This window comes from Monopterus albus, unplaced genomic scaffold (genome assembly GCF_001952655.1).
Source record: "Monopterus albus unplaced genomic scaffold, M_albus_1.0 scaffold171.1, whole genome shotgun sequence".
Lineage (NCBI taxonomy): Eukaryota > Metazoa > Chordata > Actinopteri > Synbranchiformes > Synbranchidae > Monopterus > Monopterus albus.
Window position 1 is genome coordinate 312,505 of NW_018128051.1, and position 24,526 is coordinate 337,030.

The 24,526-nt window shown below is 41.1% G+C and overlaps 4 protein-coding genes across 10 annotated transcripts in view; 2 read left to right on the plus strand and 2 right to left on the minus strand.

The window, feature by feature from the left end:
* Nucleotides 1-784: 784 nt before the first annotated feature.
* On the minus strand, nucleotides 785-13,254 carry usp42 (ubiquitin specific peptidase 42). 6 transcript variants are annotated; one of them, XR_002276229.1, is made up of 19 exons: nucleotides 12,826-13,254; nucleotides 11,262-11,511; nucleotides 9,949-10,155; nucleotides 9,676-9,786; nucleotides 9,361-9,460; nucleotides 8,000-8,067; nucleotides 7,849-7,919; nucleotides 7,628-7,710; nucleotides 7,436-7,547; nucleotides 7,161-7,301; nucleotides 6,766-6,887; nucleotides 6,436-6,601; nucleotides 5,664-6,320; nucleotides 5,474-5,556; nucleotides 4,230-5,312; nucleotides 3,117-3,403; nucleotides 2,977-3,037; nucleotides 2,800-2,849; nucleotides 785-2,622 (listed from the first exon to the last, which is right to left on the minus strand). XR_002276229.1 is itself a non-coding variant. In XM_020615863.1 (18 exons), exons 2-17 carry the CDS (start codon nucleotides 11,500-11,502, stop codon nucleotides 2,979-2,981), a joined length of 3,570 nt encoding a protein of 1,189 aa, XP_020471519.1. In that variant the 5' UTR covers nucleotides 11,503-11,511; nucleotides 12,826-13,254; the 3' UTR covers nucleotides 785-2,849; nucleotides 2,977-2,978. The 6 variants fall into 6 exon arrangements, 4 of the variants coding, with proteins under 4 accessions (XP_020471519.1, XP_020471516.1, XP_020471518.1 ...); XR_002276230.1 differs by having other exon boundaries at nucleotides 2,973-3,037; XM_020615863.1 differs by having other exon boundaries at nucleotides 785-2,849; nucleotides 6,766-6,866.
* A 91-nt stretch (nucleotides 13,255-13,345) lies between these two features.
* On the minus strand, nucleotides 13,346-22,674 carry eif2ak1 (eukaryotic translation initiation factor 2-alpha kinase 1). Of its 2 annotated transcripts, none has more exons than XM_020615873.1 (16): nucleotides 22,634-22,674; nucleotides 22,066-22,223; nucleotides 21,059-21,226; nucleotides 20,818-20,954; nucleotides 20,536-20,570; nucleotides 20,352-20,451; nucleotides 20,171-20,251; nucleotides 19,977-20,070; nucleotides 19,790-19,838; nucleotides 19,241-19,622; nucleotides 18,965-19,073; nucleotides 18,677-18,783; nucleotides 14,547-14,661; nucleotides 14,358-14,437; nucleotides 13,934-14,167; nucleotides 13,346-13,669 (listed from the first exon to the last, which is right to left on the minus strand). In XM_020615873.1, exons 1-16 carry the CDS (start codon nucleotides 22,663-22,665, stop codon nucleotides 13,544-13,546), a joined length of 2,007 nt encoding a protein of 668 aa, XP_020471529.1. In that variant the 5' UTR covers nucleotides 22,666-22,674; the 3' UTR covers nucleotides 13,346-13,543. The 2 variants fall into 2 exon arrangements, with proteins under 2 accessions (XP_020471529.1, XP_020471527.1); XM_020615871.1 differs by lacking the exon at nucleotides 22,634-22,674 and adding an exon at nucleotides 22,399-22,613.
* On the plus strand, nucleotides 14,670-18,665 carry LOC109969168 (ankyrin repeat domain-containing protein 61). The gene is made up of 5 exons (XM_020615875.1): nucleotides 14,670-15,575; nucleotides 15,898-15,992; nucleotides 16,531-16,702; nucleotides 16,970-17,170; nucleotides 17,927-18,665. Exons 1-5 carry the CDS (start codon nucleotides 15,393-15,395, stop codon nucleotides 18,539-18,541), a joined length of 1,266 nt encoding a protein of 421 aa, XP_020471531.1. The 5' UTR covers nucleotides 14,670-15,392; the 3' UTR covers nucleotides 18,542-18,665.
* An 8-nt stretch (nucleotides 22,675-22,682) lies between the features above and the next one.
* The window catches only part of pms2 (PMS1 homolog 2, mismatch repair system component), a 5,717-nt gene continuing 3,873 nt past the window's right edge, over nucleotides 22,683-24,526 (plus strand). Inside the window, 5 exon segments of the mRNA XM_020615876.1 lie at nucleotides 22,683-23,095; nucleotides 23,456-23,598; nucleotides 23,874-23,960; nucleotides 24,049-24,151; nucleotides 24,236-24,419. Of these exon segments, the coding sequence (XP_020471532.1) occupies nucleotides 23,082-23,095; nucleotides 23,456-23,598; nucleotides 23,874-23,960; nucleotides 24,049-24,151; nucleotides 24,236-24,419 (531 nt within the window). The 5' untranslated portion in view covers nucleotides 22,683-23,081.

Consider the following 24,526-nt stretch of genomic DNA (forward strand, 5'->3'; position numbering starts at 1 on the left):
CGGATGCCAGTCCACCAATAGTGTTCCATAGTATCCTGCAACTTCAGAAAGCCTCAACCTTTGAAATCAGCTGGTCTGATTGTTAACCCTCAAGTGACTGCATATACAAACATGGATCTCCTCTAGAACATGAAAGCTCAAATCATTTTACATTTGTAGTACACCGCCTTATTTCCTTTTCAAAGGCAAAGACATTGAAACAGGTTGGAGAATGATACTTAACATTAAGTGTACCGACCCTTTGAAGTGGCCAGTCTTTGTATTAGTTCTATAATGTTACATGTTGAAGATCCACATCCGTGATCAAGTTCATTTCTTTTGTATTTATTTTATTCTTTAACAGAAGAGGCAGCCCCTGACTTACATTAAGCATGTATAGTATAGAATGTACATAGTTTTAAGTTGTTTATGTAGCATGTAAATCATACTGGCCATAGCCTATACCCGTTCACCTTTTTAGTTTGACAGCTGGAATTTAACAACAGTGGAAGAGGGACCTTGTGCAGAGCATACTGTTATTACTGAGGATCAGATAATACATGGTGTATGAAAGAAAACCCTCACTTTGTTCAGTATATAGGATATAATTGGGTTCAAAATACCCTTGGAAAAGGTGAAACTAATGATACTGGAATTGACAGAAGTCCAGTTGTGAACACTGACTGCAAGCTGAGGACTGTTTTTCCCAGATTGATGGAACCAAACCACAGCCAGTCTTCCTGATGCGCTACAGCTATGGAAGCAAATCCTGACCACAACATTTGAGGGCACTCTAACCACATTTTGAGCGCAACACTGCATTTGAGGGAGCAGACAGATTTTTAAGTGCAAAATACAGATTTGAGTGTAATTCAGGCCATGCATACTCTCCTTTGAGTCTGTGCTCTCAGATTTCTCCACTGGGCTTTGTGCGAATGTCTGTCCATGCAAAACGTTTTGAAAGTGCACAAAAGTTGCAAGTGCTCTTCAGTTTGAAAAATCTGACAGAGCCTGCAGGCATGGATTTATAAGAGCAGAAACAGACTTCGGCGCAAGGGAAGACGGAATCGTTAGTGTAACAATGATTTGAGTGAGCAGCAAGGATCCTCCCTTGCTCTGAACTCTAGTTCTGCTCTAACAAATTAGTTCCTCCAAGTCTGATTTGCAAACTGAAGAGTGTTCACAACTTCTGGAACTTTTGGCACAGACAGACTTTCACACAAACCCCAGTGGAGAAATCTGAGTGCATAGAATCAGGAGCATGGATTGCCTGGATTATGCTCTGAGCTGATTCTGCACTTACAAAATTCAGCCTGTGCCCTCTCAAATGCTTAGTTGCAAAGTGCGCAGTGAGTGTACCCTCAAATGTTGTGGTGGGGATTTGCTTCCATGTGAAAATTTCAGGTCAAAATATGGTTAGATCTTGGTTTGGGAAAACCTCTCCTGAATACTTGGATGAAGAGTTTGAATAAAAATTCATGCTGAACAGGCAACTGTTTGTGTGCATGTAAAGTCACGAAGAAGAGCTGGACTCCAACTTACCAGGTCTTTGGTTATTTCAAACATAAAAACTGTTAAAATGAATGATGGTGAGCTCAGCTACTCTGTGGATTTAACAAAATGTGAATACAGAAGTGTTATTTCCATCCTCAATGTATCTAGATCATAATTCAACTGTAGTGGAAAGTTCAACACGAGGCTCAAATACAATCAATCTGTGCAGTATAATACAAAGGAACTTCTTCAAAAATCCCTGGCAACTCATTACTCAGCATTTTGCATTCATTTCAATGCAGCTACTGAACAAAGACCAGGAACAAATTACAATTTCTGACATTAACAAGTGTATTTTAAGGCTTTTACCTTATACAACATAACTTCAGACATGCTAAACCTAAAAGTATAACAGTAGTTTCAACTTCTCTCTGAAGTTGAAAACAAGATGCAAACAAACAAAAGCAAACCATACTCAAACTTTGGAGTAGAGAATATGGTCCAATTTAACATGATTTCTCTAAAAACAAAGTAAACCAAAACATTGATGTATAATCCTGATACAGGATTTTTATGTATAAAAATAACTGATAGTACAGTTCAAAATTAAATTCACAGTATTTTTGATGCTAGAAGACAAACCATTTTTCATTAAAAAGCAAACAAATGGTCCACGGCCACAGTAACAAGTTGTTGATGCTTTTCTTTTTCAATGTGATAGTCATGTTCCAGAAAAGAAAACTCTGCACCTTGTGAAAAAGTTTAGAAATGATAGAGTGAATCTTAGGCTTCACAGCGAAATGGAAACAAAAAAGGCTGGGAAATGTCCTCAAGTCTGTCCAGGGTTAAAGTGGAGGTATCAGTCAGCGAAGCCTTGTTCCCACCATTGCACTCGTCTGCCCCATTCATCAATATCCCCCCCCAATAGTTTGTCCGCTCCCAGTGGGATGAAAGAAAAATCATTGCAGTTCTGTAGATATGGTGACATCTTACACTTGCAGCCAACATGCCGCCTTACAGTTCTCTCTTGGGCAATGCCGTTTCCCTTTTTGTTTCATTCTGATGTAAAGCAGGTGGATATCGGTGGTGGATGTTAACAAGTCCTGAGTTCCACTGAGCAGCAGCTGAGATGTTTAAGCTCCAGGCTTTCTTTGTGTTCATACAAGTATATATTAATATTTTTCATCATAAATGTTCAACAGGTGGCAGTTTTTCTTTAACCATAGTTAGGAGAATTACAGCAAATAAATCAACACCTTAAAAAAATCTGAATATTTAAAACACTAGTTGTGGTAAAAATACAACTTATTTGCAATGAAGAAGCACCTCATCAAAAAGTTGTCATTCCTCTGCTGTTGTTAAAATGGTGTTGATGTCTGTAAAGAAAAGGAAGAGGCCTTGTTTGCAGAGCTAGGAACTAAAACATGTGCCTGTAATAGGAGTTCCCACTGTTTTACTAGAGCACACCATAACAAGCATAAAAAAAAAAAGACACCTACTCACAGTCAGTGTTTCAGGACACTGGAGATTCTGTGTTCACCACTGGTTCGGCTGTAACCGTTTCCTGTGAAACAGGATCAACACTTTAAACTGACGAACTCCTCAGCAGCATTTATGTGTCGTGATTCTGGATATTAAAATACCTGTGTGTCCATTGAGATGGTGGTGAGTTGAACCGGATGAAGGTGAGGGGTGGTCACCACTGCCATCAGTGTAGTCTGTGCGCCTGCGTTTCTCTGGTGAAAACCCACTGTCATGCTTAGTGTCTCTGTCATAGCAATGTCGCTTGCGGCTCTCCCTCTCCTCACTGCTTCTGTACCTGTGGCTCTGAGCTGCTCCTGGGCTGCGCTCCTCCGCATTGCTGTCTCGCTGCCGCCACCTCTTCTTCTTTTTTGTTTCAGTGGATCTATCTGAATCCATGTCAGAGGTTCTAGAGGAAGATGGAAAATACACCATGATTTAAATCCAAAACTGCTATCAGGCATCAACCATCAGCTGGGGGATAAATACCATAGGGCTCCTGCTCCGTTATCCTCACTAGTGATGAATCATTTAGTTTACAAATGATCTAAACATAGTCATAGATCTAGAGGGGAAAAATTGCAACTTCTCAACTGTCTTGTTTACTTGTTCACACGTGGATTCAGGAGGCTGGCCAATGACAGCTACCATTCAATGTGAATGAGACCTGGCTTTGCAGCCCTGCACGAACACAGAGCTCAGCAGATTGAACGAGTGCCCGGTTACACTACACTATGTAAGAAAGTTGAGGAACACTCCAATGCATGTGAGCGAGAGCCTGGTAGGGGTAAGCAGGGGTGTGCAATATTGACAAAAAATTATATCTAGATATTTTTTGGGATTTTGTTTGATTTTTCATCCATCAAAAAATGCCTTATTGTTGCTTACCCATGATATTAATGGAAACTAATTTCATATAGTCTACTGATGTGCTTTTCTTTTGCAGAATGCTCAAATTGATCAATATCTTTTCAACTCAGTCTTACTCTTACATTTAAGAATCATTTCAGTTCACATCATCACAACCTTAGTTAATGCAGTTGTCAAAATACGTCAAGCCTTCAAATGTGAATTCTATTTGCATACAGTCGCATCAGAAAAGGTTCACACCTCTTGACGTGTGGCACATTTTACAATGCTTTACAATTTTACGATGCTGAAACAAAGGTTTTTATCACTATTGTTGCTGGAAAAGCTGCTACAATAACTGATCAACTATCATTAGTCTCACTCACCCACTCTCACGGTGTCTGTCTTTATTCTTTGACTTCTTCTTTTTCTTGCTCTTTTTATGTTTTTTAGCATGATGGTCCTCAGAGCTGTCTTCTCTCTCCTTGCTAAGATTATCAGCAAGCCTCTTCTGATTTTGATCCTCCCTGTCTGCAGCTGATTCAGATGTGGAGAGTGGAGGCCAAGGGGGTGAGCCCTTGGACTTTGAGGATGTTTCTGGCACCGTGGCAGGCCCCTCTTTTAAAGGGTAATAGTCCCTCTCCCTGCCGTTGTTCTTGTCCTTCATCCCTCGGGTATCTCGACTGTCCTGCTGCCACCTCCAGCGGCTATATGAGTCCTCATGGTAGGGATAACCGTATCCTCTGCGCTCACGTTCCCAGTCCTCTCTGGATCGGTGGTGATAGTGGTGGTAATGGTGAGAACACCTGTCACGATCACGCTCTCTGGGGTGGTGGGGAGTTCGCTCCCGGCGACGCTCAGACTCCCAGTCCCTGTGGTAACGGCTGTTAGAAGGCAGACGATCCCTGTCTGAGCGATGGTGATCTCTGTACTCGCGCCTGTACCGATGACGATCACTGTCACTTTCTCGCACTTGACTCCTGTCCCTGTAGTCTCTCCCCCTGTCTCTGCTCCAGTCAGAGTATAGTCTGTCTCGTGAAGATCGTCTTTCATTGCCCCTGGAACTGGGCTTAGATTGGTGCTGCTCCTTAGTATCAGTGCATCCTTCAGTCCCTGTTGACGGTCCATTGGTCTGTGGTAGATCCTTGGCTTCATCCCAATCTATGCTATCTTTCTGTGGAGAGGCCCCAGTGGTTCTTTGGGAGCAATCTGGCAGGGTGGATAAGGCTGCAGTGTTGCCATAATGTGCAGAAGAGGAAGCAGATTCTCTGGATGCCACAGAATGACTCTTTGTAGCAGTAGGTGAAGGTGGAGCGCTAAGAGCAGAGGGTGCTGTATGCTGAGGCAGGGGTTCAGACAAAGTTTTAGCCCTTGTGACGGAAGTGGAGAGGTGCTGGCTTCCACTGGCAGCAGTATGGATGCTCTGAGAAGAACTGGCCTGGGATGAGGCAGAATTAAGCGCCTCTTTGCTGGTTAAAGAAAACAGACAAGCACATAATTCTTTTAACTAAACTTTTAGGTGTGCAAAATGCAAGAAAAACAAGCAGAAAAGCAATAGTTTGCCCATACCTGTCACATACGTGAAACTGATAAACTTTTTGTCCTATTCAGTGTTAGAATGCTATCGTACCTTGTTTGACTATAGTCACTGTCATGTCCATTAACTGCAACAGTAGCCACTGAGGACGAAGTGCTGTGATTAGCGCCAGAGATCTGAAGAGCACAAAATGGATGATTATTAAATTAAAACTACTGTTAATGCAAAGAATCAACACATTGTAAGACAGAGGAAAAAAAAAAACCCAAAGCATATACTTTACCTTATTGGGGGTGTTGTGTCCATTGACTTTGTGGTGCGTGTTTTGGCCTGATTTAGAGACACCACAGACTGAGCCATTTAACCCGTTACCATTATGGTGCAGTCCCGACTCTCCGTTCGTGGCTTCAGGAGAATTATCAAAGACGGCTCCTGCTCTGTTGTTTCCATTGAGGTGAGACATGGTTAAACAACCATTATCCAGAGCGCCACAGTTCTCCTGGTCTGATTCCTCTGAAGACTCTTGGCCATACGGTACCAGGAATGATGCTCCATTCCCTCCAGCGTGGTCATCCCCATTACTGCAAGATGCGCCGTTAATGTGGTTAAGCTGACGTGGAACAAAACGAATGTCTGAGGTAGACTGTGAGGAGCATAAAGAACTGGAGGAGGAGCTGCTGCTGGCAGAGGACGGCTGGCTGTAAGAGCATGAGGACGAGGACGACAACGAGCGGCTCTGTTTGCCTTGTCCAATGAAGAATGAAAGCTTCTGGCGTTTGTCGTGATCTGGGATCATTGTGGGCCGACTGATTGAATGGGAGATGGAAGAGGAAGAAGCCAGTCCATGGCTAGGTTTTACCAGAATATTGCTGCTGGTGCTGGGCTTGGAGCCGGAGGGGTAGCTCCTCAGAGATCCATTCCCATTGACATGGAGAGTGTTCTGAGGGTAAAACAAAGTAACATGATTTGAATGTGTTGGTTGAAAACAGTGACTACACATCTTAAATAAATTTTAATCTGTCAAATATTCTTGTTAGTTAATAAGTCTGCATTACCTTGGTCATGTGTGGAGGCAGCTGGGGACCTATGAAGCCAATGTTGTTGTGGTGTATGGTGGTGTTTATGTGTGGCATCACCAGTGGTCGTGGAGATGACTGACCAGGGATGCCAGGGTTATGACTCATGTGGCTGTAGTCACCTGTCTTTTTCACATCACTGGACCTGGTGTGACAAAAGAAAGGGACTAAAGGATTCAACCAGTTGCATTTTACCGGAGAACTGGAAAGCATATTCTGGCTGACAGGGGAGAACCCTACAGTGAAATGTTTGTTAAATTCTATACTGACTTAGGACCAAACAAATAGAAACAATTATGGTTTACTCACTTGATGTAGAAAAGGACATAAGCCTGCTGGTTGAGAACAGACCTGATGTCACTGAGAGACACAGAAGAGTCATTCATCTGGTACCACTGACCATTGCTTGCCTGTGAAACAACAAGAGTTGTCTGGGTTGACAACAGATTTGGTTTTACACAATTTCCATTTCAACAGTCTCAACTGTATTTTAAAGTGCTAAATATGAGAAGAGATTTGACAGAGTACAGGTAGTCAAACAAGCCCTGGAAAAATACTCATCATGGTTAAGACCCTGGTCTGTTAAGACCATTGTAGATGCTCTGCAATCAACTCTGATAAAGTGAGTTATCAGTGGAGTGTAACATATGCACTTAACAGAAGCAAAATCCTGATAGAACAGTAGTCCATAACAGTGCTAGTACCTTAATATAGCAGAAGTAGTGTCCAGCATGACAGCTGAACCCAGAGTGGACCAGCACAGCGTACAGCCCGTAGAACTGGGGCTCTCCTTGGGACTGAGACATGAAGGGCCGCAGGTCCAGATACTCGAGATATTTCACATCCTGATGTCAAAAAAAAGCTGATGAATATCAAACTGCACTCAAATATTCATTTAATAGCAGCAATACATTATGGTGCTGTCCTATGACTAGGTCATGTTACTGCTGGACAGTGTAGTCCACATGTGTTATGGCACCTTCGTGATTTTGCCTCCACTGAAGTTGGCAAAGCGCTTAAGAGAGAGGGTGAGCACGTTGGAATTGCGGTGGATGGTAAATCTCTTTGAGGCTGTGACCATTTTTTTGCACCTAAGAGAAAAATATTCTGTGAACACTGGCCCTTTTCGTGCTGCCTTTGCCAATTCTATTTTACTTGTAAAACAACTTACTTGGTGCATTTGTAGGCATTTTCTCCATCTAGCTGCTCCGGTTTAACAAACTGCTCCAGAGCTTTGGAGACACTAGGAGCCATCTGCATGGACAGAAAAATCATTTCTGAGGTCTGGTACTCTTCTAAAGGTCACTGACAAAACCTGAATGAACTGGTTTGGCACACAGTAAAACACAGACATATCATACATTAAAGTGCCTGGGAATTATCTTTAATTACCTTAATTTCCAAAGTAATATCCAGAAATGGGTCAAATGTGTCTGAAACCGCTTTGCAGTTTAAACATTTAACTGAAAAAGACAGATCAGTGTCAAGTGTAGTAAAGGAGGAAAACATGATATCAGGTAGAAGAGTCACACTAACAACTTACCCCTGGACCTTAGGTAACCGCCAAATACTTGATGGATGAAAGTGGTTGCCTGAGTTTGCCTGTCCAATCTAACAAAAATAAATATAAAGATTAAAATAAAAAAAAAAAACACAACCAACAAGAGTAGTGACATAATCTAAACATAATAGATTATTATTTCCTGGCTATATTGGTATGAAGAAAAATGTAACTTTACATGCTTTTGCACTTTTGTAAAGTTACAAAATATTTGCTGCCCAAAGAGCAACAGTGAGAAAGAGAGGGACTGGAGCAAGAGTAATTAGTTGAGAGGCCATCAGTCAGCGCAGAATAAGAATCAACTTGATATTTTAGGTTCTTAAAAATCACTTTTTAAGAGTCTCCTGAGAACAACAAAGGTCAGCAGTATATCAAACGCATGTGTGATACACTGCTGACCTTTTAGTTAAAAGTTGCAGGTAGGTTTCATGTGGATATCTAACTTTCTAGGCAAAAGCTCTACAAGGATTTCACATATTTCAGCAGAGCAACAAGTCCTTTAGTGCATCTACATGAGTTATTATGCATGATTGATCCTGGATAGCTTTTACAACGCATTCAGTGTTGAAAAAAGTTATTGCAAAAACCAACCCTTCTAACCCCACATTTCCACCGGATGCGGCTGTGTTGCGTTCCATCTGCTACACGGATCTGATCTGTCCTCTGTGCAGCTTCATCATCTGCTGGCTCCGTCTGCAGAGCAGCTTGCTGTGGTGCTGATTTTTCATGTAGGATATTTTTCTTCATTTTTGAGCTTCTTGAGTAAGTAGGCTTTGTAGATAATTGATTTCTTTTGTCTGTTGTTTATTGTTCTTATTAACTACTTTGTTGTGCTGTGGCCTACAGACAGACTACAATTAATTTTAATGGTTACAGTGTCAGAGTGCTGGTCTTCAGGCTAAAGTAATATTGAAGCGGCATACTGCTGACAACCTGGCAAATGTGCTTTCCACCGCTGTGTAACACAAAGGACTTGCAGGTAAAGTCAGCATGCGCAATGACAATACTAGCAATATGAAACTAGCCAACACGGAGCGCCTCAAATAGGTAAGATTGGTGGGTCGAACTTTGTCAGAAGCATCCCAGATACGGCATCTGTCAAAAAAGTCTAGATGTGTATCTAGAAGCGGACCTAAGAGCCGTATGCAGGGCAGAGTGGAGACGCGACACAGCGGGCCCCGGTGGAATCACAATCATCAACTAGACTAGCAGCAATCAGCTCCAGTGACTGCAATGCAGACGGAATGCCACACAGCTGCATCATGTGGAAACTGGGGAAAAGTAAACATATGATTGTGTATTATCCATGTCTTATACCACATACAGTTTAGGATGAAACTTACTTGGTTCCAGGTAAGCAGGACTTTTGCATAGCATCCACTGTGTACCGCAGAAACTCATGAGCATCCTCCTGACTTCCATAGCGGAAGTGCTTTGCAATCCCTGTGTGAGAAAACACAAAGTGGGAAGACATGTAAACTTGGTAAATGCCACCAGTTATTTTAACTGCAGGTTTCTACATCCTAGCTTGGACTAGAAATTTTCCCTCCAAAATAAAAAGGTAAACAGCCACACAGCACCTCCTGTCTTTTATTATGGGTAAATATTTTGTGTAAGGGCTAAAATTCAATACTCCAGAGTTACAGACAAACACTTACTTTTGAGCTCATTGAGCACACCAATGGGCTTAATAACATTCCCAGAGTTGGCAAAAACCTGAATGATGTGGTTTTGCATGGTGCACATCATACAGAACCCTGGCTCATGACCTGTACCATGGACAGATGAACAAAACATTGATGAGCAAACATCATTTAGATAAAAGGGCAGCTCATACATACTGTTAAGTGACCACGACTGATAATGCATTAGTGTACAATTGCACAAGAACATGCTTGGTGCAAAGAAGCATCACAAAATGAACTACTTGCATGTTTTGGAGTGCTCCCGTGTCAGCATGTAGTTGGCCAGCGGAGGGGTGTAGGTGAGACATTGCAGGGCTGAGTTAAGGAAGCAGGTGTTCCCCATGTTCTGCAGGCCTGCACCAATGCGATGAACCTGGGTCCACTTCAAGTTGAGTCGCTCTGGAGAGAAGAGGACCTTCTGGGGCAAGTCAATGCCATCACCACTGCTCATCACTGGGCACACAGAAATTAGATTCAATATATTTACCAGGTCAAGGAATTCAACAAGTATGTGTACATATGATGCAGTGTTTATGCAAGTATTAACACATGGTAGGGCTGCATGACAAATTGTTTTTGAGCATGATTTAGATCCATGTGTGATCTCAATCTCACATGATTCTGCTGTATTTGCATTAGCAGGGAGATGCCTGGCAGCAAACCAAGCGTTCCCTTTTCCTCATTAAGCTGCGTTAACCAACAGCAGGGATGCGTTACATTACGGCATGAGCTATAGACAGCAAGAAAAGACTGATACAAAAACAAATCCAACGTGTCTGACATTGTGAAAAATGTTCGGTGCCTTCCTGCAACTATTTCTCAAACGCTGTGCTGCCTGCCCTGTACACCTAGTGCCGAATTGCAGTTGAGGCAGAAATAAATCACTTTGCAGTTATTGGTTAATGCAGCTTAGCGAGGAAAAGGGAGTGCTTAGTTTGATGCAAGGGATCTCACTATTAATGAAAACAGCAGAATGGTCACGTGAGCCTGATATTGCACAGGGCTCTAAATCACACTCACAAAATGATTTATTGTGCCTTCCTAACACATGGTTAAGGAACATCAGGACCTCACAGTCATAGCTATCACTTGAAATGTGATTCTGACAACTGAGGAAGACTGTAAAAGAAGCTGAAGAAGAAAAGACAAGACAGCATGTAATTCCCTTTTGCTTGTGCTGCTCTTTATCAGAAAACACCATCTGCGTCACAACCTCAAATGACTGATTCAACTTTAACTTCAAAACTGTCTTGGTTATGTAAATAGATGAATGAAAGTAGGGTGGAAGCAGCAACACAGTGCCCACAAAAGCATTTGTGTCATATTCCTACAGTAAGAAAAAGTTTAGCTTCATGAGTACAGCTCTGTATTATGTAAATAGAACAATTTCTGGGTACCAGCTTACAATTTGCTTGCAAGAGTATGCCACTTGGATGCCAAGACAGAGTATAAATCAGGTCTGCACAAAATAGAATATGCTTCAACATTCCAAACTGTTTGTCCCCTACTTTGAAGACACACATCAAAAACACATAGCTGATAAAAGCCATCGCTTCTACCTTGCTCCTTGGGCCGGTCCACAGAGGACGGTGCACTGTTGTAGACGGTAGCTCCGGGCATTGGGCCCAGGCAGCCTCCTGGAGCCTTCAGTTTAGGAGAGTCACTGGGCATGTTAGAGCCCATTGCCCAGCTGCTGGAGCAGCTGCCGTCCATCCCCACGTCTCCACTGATGAAGGGGGATCGCTTACACCCGACTGACTCGTGGTCAGACTTTTCTGAAGATCTGTCAACTATGGTCATTGCTCATTGCTGTGTGAGGGGCAAAAAATGTGTACAACCTTAGGAGCTGTAGGAAATGCAGATACATTCCAAAGTTTTAATTTCTGCTGCTGCACCTGTGTGTGGTTTACTGTGCCATAAAATAAATGTCTTGTATTTAAGGGGACAGATACAATTTCCTTAACTTCATAAAATGTTCTACACAAGTGAAATACACAGTGGATTATACAAGTTTTTGCTCTTAGAAATCATATTACCTATCAGTAATTTAGTTTACATTACATTTTAATCATGATCACCAAATAGCATAGCTAAAACATTTCAATGTAACTAAATGCAGTAAAAAAAACCCCAGTGAATTAGCATTTCCCCTGCTATTCAGTTCTCTAACATTTAGTATTAAAAACGAGTACATTTTGGATTATCATTTATCTTTGGAAAATGTAAAACTGAAAAACCGAGACCCCCAGTTTGTTCACGCTCTCAGGGAAGCACTCAAACTTGATTCCAGCCAAGGATTTAACAGTTCCACGCTTCTCATTCACCATCCTGTTATATGTAAAAACTGACTGACGATAAGTTACATGGCTTGCAATGTTTCCTTTAACGTTAAAAACCACTGCCAGATGCATTGTTTTCTATCTTTAATACGTTCAAATTTACAAACGTCACTTGTTCAAAAGCCCGACAGGGGACATTTCCTGGTCGGAAGCACGTTTACAACAGCAGCTGTTCCGTCCCACCTGCTCCGGCAAACTGGTTCATATTGGCTAACAGACGGCTGCTAGGCCTGTAACACGCAGCGTCGTTAAACCTCAACAAGAGAAGCATTAAACCTTCTTTAACCTCTGTGGGACACAGAGCATCGATTACAAGCACAAATATCTTGTTGAAGACTGGACCAAAATTGCTGATGAGAGGCGATGGCTCGAGTAGACACCGACACCATGGAAACGACGAACGTAACAGATTACTTAGCCACAGAACGCAGCTAACATTACGTGCGGCGGCATTGATGCTAACGCTGCTAGCTAGCTGGGCACGATGGACGTTGGCGGACAGTAATATAGTAAACTATAAATGTCTTAGAGCCGTTTTCTTATCCCACTTAAAAATAAATTAGATTTGAGATGTGTGGGCCAGAGCAAGGAGGGGACATCTAGCTACAGGAGAAAGGAGGGGCTCGACACCGGCGGCTGTCTGTGCTCACTGCGCTGCTCTCTCCGACATGACAGAGAACCGGTGTAAGGATACTACAACAAATCTCTGCCACCCAGGCCTACCATAATGTTACGTCTGCACCGTTTACGTGTCACCTAATCGTAAAAACAACTACACACCTACCTGGGATATGTTATGAATACATTACAAGCGGTTGTAAATCCATTCCTTATTTCCAGCGGGTGTCCGGCGGTGAACAATGACGTAGATAATTGCCCCACGGGTACATCCGGGTAGCTGGAATAAAGCGAAGTCTCTGATTGGCTCATTCGGACATTTATGTGAGGAACGTTTTGATCCGATCCGTGGCATGTACTCACCACTGACTTTTGTGTACATGATATACAACTAACATTATACGCTTTATACAAATACATATATCTTATACGTGGTCCCAGCATCGTTATTTGGAAAAAAGACTGTCAGATTGACCTGATAGCACAGACTGCTATATTTATGCTGAAATGTTTGTGTGCCCTTAGCATTTCCAGTCTTAAAAGTTTTTGAAAATATGAGTGCATTCCTGTGACCTAACCACCATAAACCACATGCATAGATCCAAGAACCAGTGTCCCAAATTTCAACTTGCTGTACATGCATCATTTTCAAAGCAACATCTCAAATCATTACTAATCCCACCAGACACAGTATAAATATGTTTTATTAAACAGGTGAATGAAGATAGATAATTGCACCCTGCTATCCAGGTGTACACCAGGTGTGCTCTCACACACACATACATACACACACTCTACCACTTGTACCAAGTCACCAAAACAGTACCGCAGTGGTTGAATAAATCAAGTTTTAACAGTCTGTAGGTTGTTGAGATTTTTAAAGCTCAGGTCTTGTCCAACTCAGAAAAATGAACTGTGACTTGTGAGCTCTGAAGCCGACTGATCTGTCCCCTCAGCTGCATAATCTCTTCCTCCTGCTCTTCAACTTTTCTCTGCAAACCATGGATTACCTGAAGTGAAAAAACAATGGTTGGTAATTATTATTAGGGGCTTTACTGCAGATGCAAATGTAATCCTCCTAGGAGCCAAAAGAGCACTTTCTGCTGTCACACGCAGTGTAGCCACATATACAGTAAAACAAGAACTGTACATTGTAAGTAATCATAGATTTAATTTACACTTCTTTTGAGACAACTGAACAGATTTCAGATCGGTAATAACAAAAAAGTCATAGAGGTAAATAATTTTTAACATATATCATCATCTTTAGGTACCATGTCTTTATTGCAGAAGAGTTCACTCAGTAGAAGCTGGCTGGCTGTGGGACGAACACTGGGCTCTTTACTCGTCAACCTCATGATATACTTAGTCAGGACTGGCCATCTGTGGCAGAATGAATCTGGGATTTTCCCCTCTCTTAGGTCCCCAAGAGTCCGAACACGCTCCATTTCTGTTCCAAAGGGCTGGAAGAGCTCAAGAGCAAGTACTCCGATGCTGTACATGTCTGACTGGGAAAGTAACATTGATACACAGATATATTCATGTTCAGTGTAGCTGTTAAAATGTGATAGAAGTGATAACAACAATGGACATTAATGAATAAATAATAGTTCAAAATGATTAAATATAATGCTGGCATGTGTTACATGAAAAAGTCTAAATTCATGATAATTAATTGGCTGTACTATTAATGTTTACCTTTGAATCATAATGAGAGCCTTTCAGTTGTTCTGGTGCAGCATACACAAATGTGCCAACACCTGTTGTATGTGAGGAATCTGCAAAATATGCCAGAAGTGTGACCTAAAAGTAAACAGCGCCATCCACTGGTGATTCTGAGAGGTACTGTGTCATAAAAATAGAGCATGCTAAGAGGTGTGGTATTACCGCTGCTGGGAGAGGTAGTGTCTTTCTGTCCATCTACGATAATGTCCCTGCAGGCCAAACCAAAGTCCCCAATCCGAACATGGCAGTCATGACCATGGAGGAAAATGTTCCTTGGCTATGGGAAAAACAAAACATTTCTATGAGTTCCAATTACTGTATGACTGGATGTAAAAATTAAAAACTCCAAGACTTTTGCATGGAGATCACAGCATTTCAGACAAATATTAAGGGCAAAAAATAAATAAAAAAATAAAACACTTATTTTTCAAATATATTTTGTCCATCAAGTCTCTGAGGAAAAGATAAATGCATCACAACTATGACACTAGACGAATCCACTGCAAAAAGGATAAGCGATTCAGAAAAAAACCAGCTGCTTTGAAGCATGTCAACTACCCTATTGAAATTTAAAATACTGCACAACATTTCCTACATTTCAAATGATGTCTGGGTTAGTATATGAGTCCTCTACGTTCCTAAGTCAAACACTGAAGTGCTACAAGCAACTGGTTTAACAACTGCAGAGGGTGTCACCAGTTCAGATATTTGGCTCCCACATGTGGCAAGAAGTTATCAGTTGTAACAGGAAGGCTGTACATCAAAGTTAGACACGCAAGTCTAGGACTTGTATGACGAAATCCCACTGACTGAAGGCACCAAACGCTGAAAACAGAAGTAGCAATTGAAAACACCACACAGAAACAAGAAGTACCTGACAAAGGTTTTAATTTAAAATTCACTCCAGATTCACTGACATCTCACTGAGAAAGTTATGCTTCCGCAAACCAGAAAAACCAGACCGCAAAAGACTAAACACAGACAGCAGTGAAGGGTCGATGTCTGATCATGTTGGAGGAGCACAAGGAACACGGAGACAGAAGCGGTAACATTACCACATTTCACAGCAATGAATTCTATCCTGCGATTATAGATGAAGACTCTGGACATATTGAAGACATGTCAAAAAAGCACGGGAGCAACTTTCTCACCAAGGTACAAGACAGTGCACTCAGAAAAATCTTCTGGAAGGTAAGTGCAAAAATTCAACGATTTTTTTCTAAATTACTTTTGAGAACTGAAATCTTCTAAGCTTTACATAAAACTGTCACATGGAAAAAAACAGCATTTTATATATTATATCAACAAGTCATATAGGAAATAGCTATGCATTTAGATGCAGTGGTAACCACGAAAAGCACGATTAGTACAACAGTTGTGTGTTTTTGCTCCAGTGTGATAATTCAATTTGTGATAATCAAAGAAAAAGAAAGCATTTCTTGTACAGCAGTGTTAGCCTACACTATGTTTGTGTTTTACAAATCCCAATTTGTCTCGTCTTGTCCTGCCTTAGGGCCTTAGTATTCTTCCCCTTCATCTGGCTGCCTCTTACAGAAGAGTAAAGTGCATGCAGAGCCTGCTGTTAACAGGGGCGGACCCAGAAATGAGGTTTGGACAAACACACATGGGCAAGTGTATGCAACGTAGTTTCTGGACTATAAGCTGCTTCTTTTTTCGCTTCATGCACACACCCTCATCATAGAAAACACACGACGAAATGCATATGATGCAGCTTTCAAGTTACAGGCGATCGATCTGGCTGTCGAAATATCTCATATTACAACATAGACACCTGCGACTATGTACAACATGTTTTTTCGTCTTAAATTTAGTGGGTGCGGCTTATAGTCCGGATATTACGGTACACACTGACACCTTTCATGGTGTAAGCCCCTCAATAAATAACAAATAAAGTAAGTCAGTAGAATTTAGCCTTTTAGCTTATTTCCCAAAATAAATAATCTCAGATATACATTAAGAGTCTAATTTTATTTTTTGTGAAGACTTCCCATTCCAAGTGCTGCAGATTCAACTCATGCAAAGTGACACCTAGTATAATAGCAAGCATGTCATTTGTTCAATGGTAAAAAGGAAAGCTGACATTTCTCCACCTGCACCATTTTCACCGTCTCTGCCTCTGTCACAGGGACCACCTCGGCCGAAGCACACTGCACTTGGTGATCATGAGTTGGCCGAACATCCTGGCTACTCGGCCAAAACCAGATTCCAAGTTCCAGACTACTGTGAACAGTGCACGAAGGCAGGCAGAGGCCTGTCTACAGCTCCTCTGTCAGTATGGTGTTAACATTAATGCAGAGGTGACTTTTTTTTTTTTACTAATAACTAGCACCTTTTTGCACAAATTTAAGCAGTAGAAGGTATACCACAGTTACTTCAGATCCCAGCTGGACCACCCAGACTATCAAAGTCACAAGCAATGAGTAATTTGCAGTGCTGGGTAAATATTTAAATATGTAAAGGTTTTGAATAGTTTAAAACATAAATTCAGAAAAAAAAAGATTAGAAATTTTTCAAGAATGCAATTTTTCTTGAAATATTTTGCCTAAGGTATGTGTGGTTCCTAGATGGAGGGGGAGAGTCACCAGACAGCTCTTCACCTGTCTGTGCGCTACGCTGCTCTGTCTGCTGTCCATATTTTGGCCAGTTATGGAGCTGATTTAAATGCTGTGGACAGCAGTGGGATGACACCTCTGCATATGGCCGCTGGGATCCTCCACAAGGGCATTATAACCAGCTTGATCAGGCAGGGAGCAGACATCAACATGGTTTGTTGTTTTCCTCTGTTTGTTTGTGGCAGTTGGCATGTCCCGTAATTTTTAAACACTTTATTATTGAAATTTTTATTTTTGCTGATTTTCTTACAATAAAGCACAAAATATAAACACAGTCAGCATTTTAACAAAAGTCATATCAAATATGACAGTGGGAAAAAGATCAGGTGTAATTAACACTGATAACAACAGTGACTTACTGGGGCACTTCAACAGAACAGAGCCCTTTTTAATATTATTTGTAAAATGCATGTTTTCACAGCCATAAATCAAAAGGTCTTATAAAAAATTGTAAATAATTCAGAAATTACACTCCTCTCTGTTCAGGACTAATTTATTAAGATAAAGATAAAAAAAAAAACAAAAACATTATTCATGAATATGGTTCGAGATTGAAAACAAAACATTAAAAATACTAAATCCAGTGGACTATTAAGAACGACTGTGTTTTATTTTGTGTTTCAAACATCTGAACTTGCCACAAAGTATAAAAGATACTTGTTCATAATTGCTGACCAGTGGTCCAGATTACATGAAGATTTTGTTATAACATATCCATAGAAATGTTTGAGAAAAAAAACAACAACAACAAAACTATATTTCACACAGAAAATCTCTGTGCAGCTGCAACATCTTTTGGATCAAGTTGCTACTGAAAATGACCTTTCTGTGCTTTTAACCATGGTAAAATATAAGCTAAAAATTCTACATCTTACATTACATTCATGCAAATTCCTACATTTGTTCAAGGGGGTGAAGCACTCTGGAAACACTCCTCTGCACCTAGCGTCTACAGCAATGGCTATGAAGACAACTAAAACCCTGGACACCAGCTGCATCTCTGAGCTGCTGGAGCACGGGGCCGATCCCAACACAGAAAACAAGGCTGGAATGACACCTTTACAGGAGGTGTGCATCATGGGCAATGAGGAGATGGTGGACCTGCTGCTCAGGTACGGAGCTGACATCAGCAAGCTGAGCCAAGCAGGAGAAAGCTGTCTGTTTTTGTTCCTGAACCACACGCCTAATGTAAGAAACAGCTCTCTGCTGGGGAAACTCCTCAGCCTGACATCCCCACTCACCATCTACAACCACAAAGGCCACCTGCCCTCGACCTTGACGCTAGCATGCTTCTTTAAGCAGAGAGACCAGCTACTAAAACTCATTCAGCAGCCAAGGAGGCTTCAGGATATTTGTAAGAAAGATATTTATCTGAAACATATCCGAGGTAAGATAGGAGAACAGAGTAAAATGCTGCCTGCCAAGTTATATGACTTTGTCTTCAATTGCTGGAACAATACACACATCTCCTTTGTGGCTGATATTGAACAGGATTCTATTAATAATATACTTGGTATGACCTGATAAATGTGCGTCGGTGCAAACTGCCTGTGACAGCAAAAGTTTACGTTCTTCTACAGAGAAATCTTAAATCGGATAACCTCAAACAAACGGTGTCAAACCACTGCTAATCAAATAAAATCTATCAAAGCACCTTACCTTCAGGTCTCTATGTATGATTCCCCTGGAGTGAATGTACTCCACTCCTTCAACTATGTTCCTCAGCAGGCTCAGAGTGTGTTCAGAATCAACACTGACATAAGGACCTGAAAATAAAAAGGTAGCATATATAACTCAGAACACATAAAGTAAATTAGCACATGAATTATTTTGGCAGTCATTGGTAAATGTGACAAACTGATTAGCAATCTAAATTTGTGTTCTTTTACTAAGTACATTTGGACAAATTAATATTGCAAAGTTATGTGTAATGTGTTAAACAATTACATCTTGAGGCTTGTTCTTCTTTGGGCCTGGAGTTCCTCTCAGTGATCCAGTCCTTCAGTGAGCGTTCACACAGCTGCATCTGGATGTAGAGCATGAGGTGAAACTGTACCTGCAGACATAGAGGAACCATAACTCAAACTTTCCTTCATGTGTATATTTCACAGTTTTTAAAGAAGAAAAAAAATACACTTTATACTTTCAGTAGGCAGTAAAACATGGTGATCTTTATCTTTCTAGTAATTAGTCTAATCCCTGAAGGCCACTATAAGCCTCTACCTCTTTAGAAGGCTTTGTTGTGCGTTGGTCACCCCACTGCTGACACTCTTTGTTGATGTAGGAGTTGTTGTTCAGCTCCATGCTACTTCTGCTAGACTCCTCCTCAAACAGTACTGAGCCCTCCCAACCTGCAACAGGACATCTGAAGCTCCTCATGGGACCTTGCTGTCCCAGGAATACACATGGGATGTAGTTCTCAGGGATGCGGCGCATTGTCTTGGGACACACCACCTGGCCCTTCTCTTGGGTTGGAACTAAAGCTTTGACTGCCTGGGTCTCTGTCTGAGGTACGATGGCACTTGAAGCAGCATCTGTCTGTGCTTGACTGAGGCTTTGAAAAACTATAGAGGAGCTGCTGCTGCAGTCAGTGATCTCATCAGAGCTACAAAAAAAAAAAAAACAGAGTTTTGGACAAACCTATGTCGGTTACTAGATACTATTTGGTTTGTAACTTTTTTATGAATGTGTGGTATCATTTCAAAAAGTCATCAGCCAGTAAAGAAGGAGATCATTCCAGTACAAGTTAGCATTAGTGTAGATGTATCTTACTTGTCCTGTTGTCCAGATGATTGCAGTGCAGGCAGGAGAGACTCAGGATCTATAACAACAAAGGCAGTTCAAACATAAAGCTGCTCTGACAAATAACACAGTGCTATCATTCACCAAACTCTGTGAGCCCTAAGTTCATTCATTTCAGCGAAACAAACATGTTACGGGACAGCTGTTAAACACTCACATGTCACAGGCTGAACATGTTCCATCCATGCAGTGTGATAGCCCACAACATTTACATGCTGCAGGCTGGACAACACTTTGACTTCCCTGAGGACCTAGAGCAAACAAAACAACCACAGTTGTTATAGGGGCTGCCTATTATGTCTCTACGTTTGGACTTAAAAATGGTCCGCTGATAAAACACTGATGACTCACCTTCATACAGTCATCCTTGGAGACTTTTTTGATGAGAATTTTCTTCACAGCATAATACTGTCCATCCAGTTTGTTCATAACCTTCAAAATGATAACACGAGCGTGTTGATCGACTCAAGTCAAGCACTTCTTTAGAAGAGTTTGGTGGAAAAATTGTGTGAAGTAGAATGGACTAAAATACCTTAAAAACATTTCCATATGATCCTTTTCCAAGTCTACAGATTTCTTCAAACTCACTAAGATACCGTGATGTCTGCGCTTGAAACAGTTCCTCCTTAGGTCTATGTGAGGGCAAAAAGAAGAACGACTTACATGAGCCTTGGAGGCAACTTAACATTCATAAGTACTCAAAAAGTGCACCCTACCTTACAGCAGGATTGTGTGTATTTGAGCTGAGACCCTGTAAAATAAGAAGACAATAAACAGAGTGATAACACCATGGACATGACAACAACTAACACAGAAAGCAGAGCACAATAAAATAAACAGTACAAAGTTAATTAATTGTAAACTGTCACCAGACTGTGCTGCTTTGCTCAGTGCTCTTACTGACATCTCTTATACTAAATAAAACAAGTCACTATACATAATTTATTTAAAGAATTTTGGTGTCCAGTAACGTATAATCTGCCTACATGTCCATTTACCTGTGGGCACAATGAGGAGCTGGCAGCATTAAGCAGCTCAGTGAAGGCCCGGTTGTGCTGGAGCCTGACGGTACTGAACTCATCGCTTATGGCCAAAGGTGAGAGGAGGTTCATGGCTGCTAAGCGTTGGCCAATGACTGTCAGAGGAACAACAATCATATCAGTATACCTTACAAAGCCTGATGTGGGCACAGACTGTTACAGATGTTTTTTTAAACTAGTTACTGTTCCCCGTGCCTACCTTTAAACAGCATTCGTGAGCGTGCTGGATTGCTCTCATAGACGAAGCACAGGTGCTCCAGCAAAGACCCCAGGAGAAGGTGGTTGGGGATTGCTGAGGCAAACTCTTGGATGGACGGGTAATGTCTACCAGCCATCAACACCTCACGGTTATTATCTGTGTCAGAAGCTGAACATGAAAAAGAAATTACAAATGAGAAAAAAAGAAGCTGGTTTTGTTCTTGCATATATATATATTACAATGAAATGTGCCTTTAAAAGACTCAAACCAAATATTGTAGCACAATTTAGATTTTATTTACCTCGATTCTACTTCCAATGAAATCAAATACTCATACCAACAATATTTGTTTGTATAAAATTATAACTGTCTTACCTTCTTCAATAACTTTTGCAATCATTTCAGCAATGTTTTTATCTCCTACATTCATTTTTCTGTATAAAAACACGTTTGGTAAACTATTAAGCTCTCAGAGCTGTAATTGCGATTATTCAGTTGACCCCCAAAGCAAAAACTGAGCTGATCTTGTTTGTACTTAAGGGGCGTGCACAACAGTAATGCTTATCTGCCTGGTCCAGCCTACACCAGCCTCCTCCATCTACTGTACTCTATGAACACATGACCAAGCTGAGACACTTGCCAAAATGGGAAGGCAAGGCTGTTTCATCTGAAACCTCTTTACTCTCATGTCATCATGACAGTGGAGTGTGGGCTGAACATTTTTTTAATTCTATTCAATTCTTTTCTGTGCAAACTGAATGAATATGATCTCTTTTTAGATCAGAAATTTGGGACTACTGGGGCACATTTGTTCATTAAGTTCTTACAAGTGATTTCAGGTGACTCCCCAAACCCATGAACTCAATTAGGAATGAGTGATGCATAAAATAACTGCTGAGCAGCTGTGGACAGATGCTTGAAATCGCAAATGAACTCCAGCAATAAGGAGGAGGCAATAAAATAGCATTTAGAAACATAGTTAAGCAGTGGTAGTTAAGGCTGCTTACTGTCAAACTGGACTTCATCGTCCTCTTCGCTTGCCAAATTTAAGAGGCTAACATTGGTCTCTCCTTTATGTCTCTGGGTTGGTGGAAGGTTGTGGCGGACCAAAAGCTTGCCAGAACATTCCTCCGGCCGACGTTGGAATACGCTGTTGGACGTTGAGCTGTACATTTTTTGTATGTGAATGATGAGAAATCAATAAATCAAAGTACTTATTTTAAAACAGATATCTCATATCTGTACTACGATGCGTTACTATTTGTTAAACTATTCAATAAATTCTAGCTTCTCATATGTTTGTCTACATCGTATTAAACTGTAAAAAGCTTCAAAAGCACCATATACAACCCCCAATGTGTCGGACGGCCATGATTTAGCAGCCATAGAGGGCCCGTCTAGCAATATGCATGACTAAAGGCAAGAGTAACTGATAGGAAAAACGTTTTACTCAAAATTACGGCATAAAAATAAATATGTGTACGTGTTGAGTTCTAATAAGCATAGAGCTATATAACGTTAAGTAACTGAAAATGGCTCGGCAACAAAGAACGATCGATTTATTCGTTTTCTTACAGTATGAGGTAATTGCACACGAGCCCTAACATCAATTCCGGTTTGTTTGATGATGAAATGCTACAAAGTTTGAGGCAACGGTGTTGATTATGTACAGCGATGTCATTGGTTTCACGTTGCTATCAGTCTTATGTTTGGTGTTAGTTTTGTGAGTTCGTTTTTATAGATGTCCAACATTTTATATTATTACTTATGATCTAATAGTAAGAGTGCGCATTTTTGCGCACGACTGAACCTCGCGAACAACCTGTGTACTCTGCGCGGTAGATCACTTTTGTTTATAACGTGATGTAGTGAAGCGGATGCATCGAAAATGATGTCACTAACAGTTAAAAACAAAACAGCTACATTTACATAAATGACAGCCTATAAGTTGTTGTCTCTTGCATTCTTCCGTCCCATAGTAATTTATGAATGAATTCCTCTTGAAGCTTCTCATTCCTTGAAGATGGCTGATGCTTGGTAAGTTAGCTACCTTAGTATTTATTTAACTTGCTTGCAGGTATGGTTGGTTTTGCACCACGGAAATCTAAATGTTAAACACATTACATTTTAGACCCAGTCACTTCTGTTGTCATATAGGTTTCTGGGCATCGCAGCCAGCTTTCCAAGTAGTTTTAACTTTAGTAAAACTTGACATTTACTTGCCCACAATCATGATGTCCTCATCACATGTCAGAGGATGCATAGCTTCAGGAGCTTAGAACATCCTTGTTATTTTCTTGATAGCTGTGCATTTGTAAATGTGTTGCTGCAATATAAATATAGCAGAGGAGGAAGTTATTATTCAACATTGCTACTGAATGCCTGTTTTCTTTTTAGCAGCTCTGAACCTGCAGGAACTATCAAGGCCATTGACAAGCACTCAGTGCACCAGATCTGCTCAGGACAGGTGGTGCTGAGTTTGGCCACTGCTGTCAAAGAACTGGTGGAAAACAGCATTGATGCAGGAGCCACCAACATTGGTATGAAGAGATATACTCAACTTTATTTATAGGTTGTTTTATCTTTGTTAAAATGGGATGCTGCCTGTTTTACAATCCAGTACAATAGAGGGCAGCAATTTTGCTTAAAATATGAAAGAAATCATGTTTCATCTTTTCAGGAAGTGCAACAAAGTAAACATTTTTGTGACAAAATACATTGAGAATTTCAATCTAGTGGAAGAGAAGTCCACCTGGAAGTGAAGTGGGACCATCGATGTCTGACCTCATGCCTGAACAAGGTTTTCATGTTCCAGATGTGAAGCTGAAGGAGTGTGGAGCTGAACAAGTGGATGTGTCAGACAATGGCAAAGGTGTAGAGGAGGCCAACTTTGAAGGATTGAGTAAGTGTCAACTTTGTCAGTTCAGTCATTTAGTCCAGTTCTACCTCATCATTTTGGTTAAGTGAAACCTCTTCCATCTGTTCCACAGCATTGAAGCATCACACGTCAAAGCTAAAGGATTTCTCTGATCTCATCCACGTGGAAACATTTGGTTTTAGAGGTGAAGCCCTCAGCTCTTTATGTGCTTTGAGGTAAAATCCTATTATTATTCTGTGCACAGACTTAAATTAGTTGTTACATCATCAACAAACATTCTCTCCAACTCCTTGTTCCAGTGACCTGAGTGTGGTGACATGCCATGAGTCCAGCCAGGTGGGCACCAAACTGGTGTTTGACAACAAAGGTCACCTGGTGCAACAGTCTCCTCATCCACGTCAGCAAGGCACCACAGTCAGCCTGCAGCAGCTCTTCCATACCCTGCCTGTTCGACACAAGGAGTTCCAACGTAATATAAAGAAGGTCGGTCATTAAAGGAGTATTTTGTTGTTTTTGCAGGTTTTAGCCTGACCACAAGCTTCTGATAGTTTTTCAAAGCATGTCAAAGTTTTATTTGGGGGTGGGGGTGG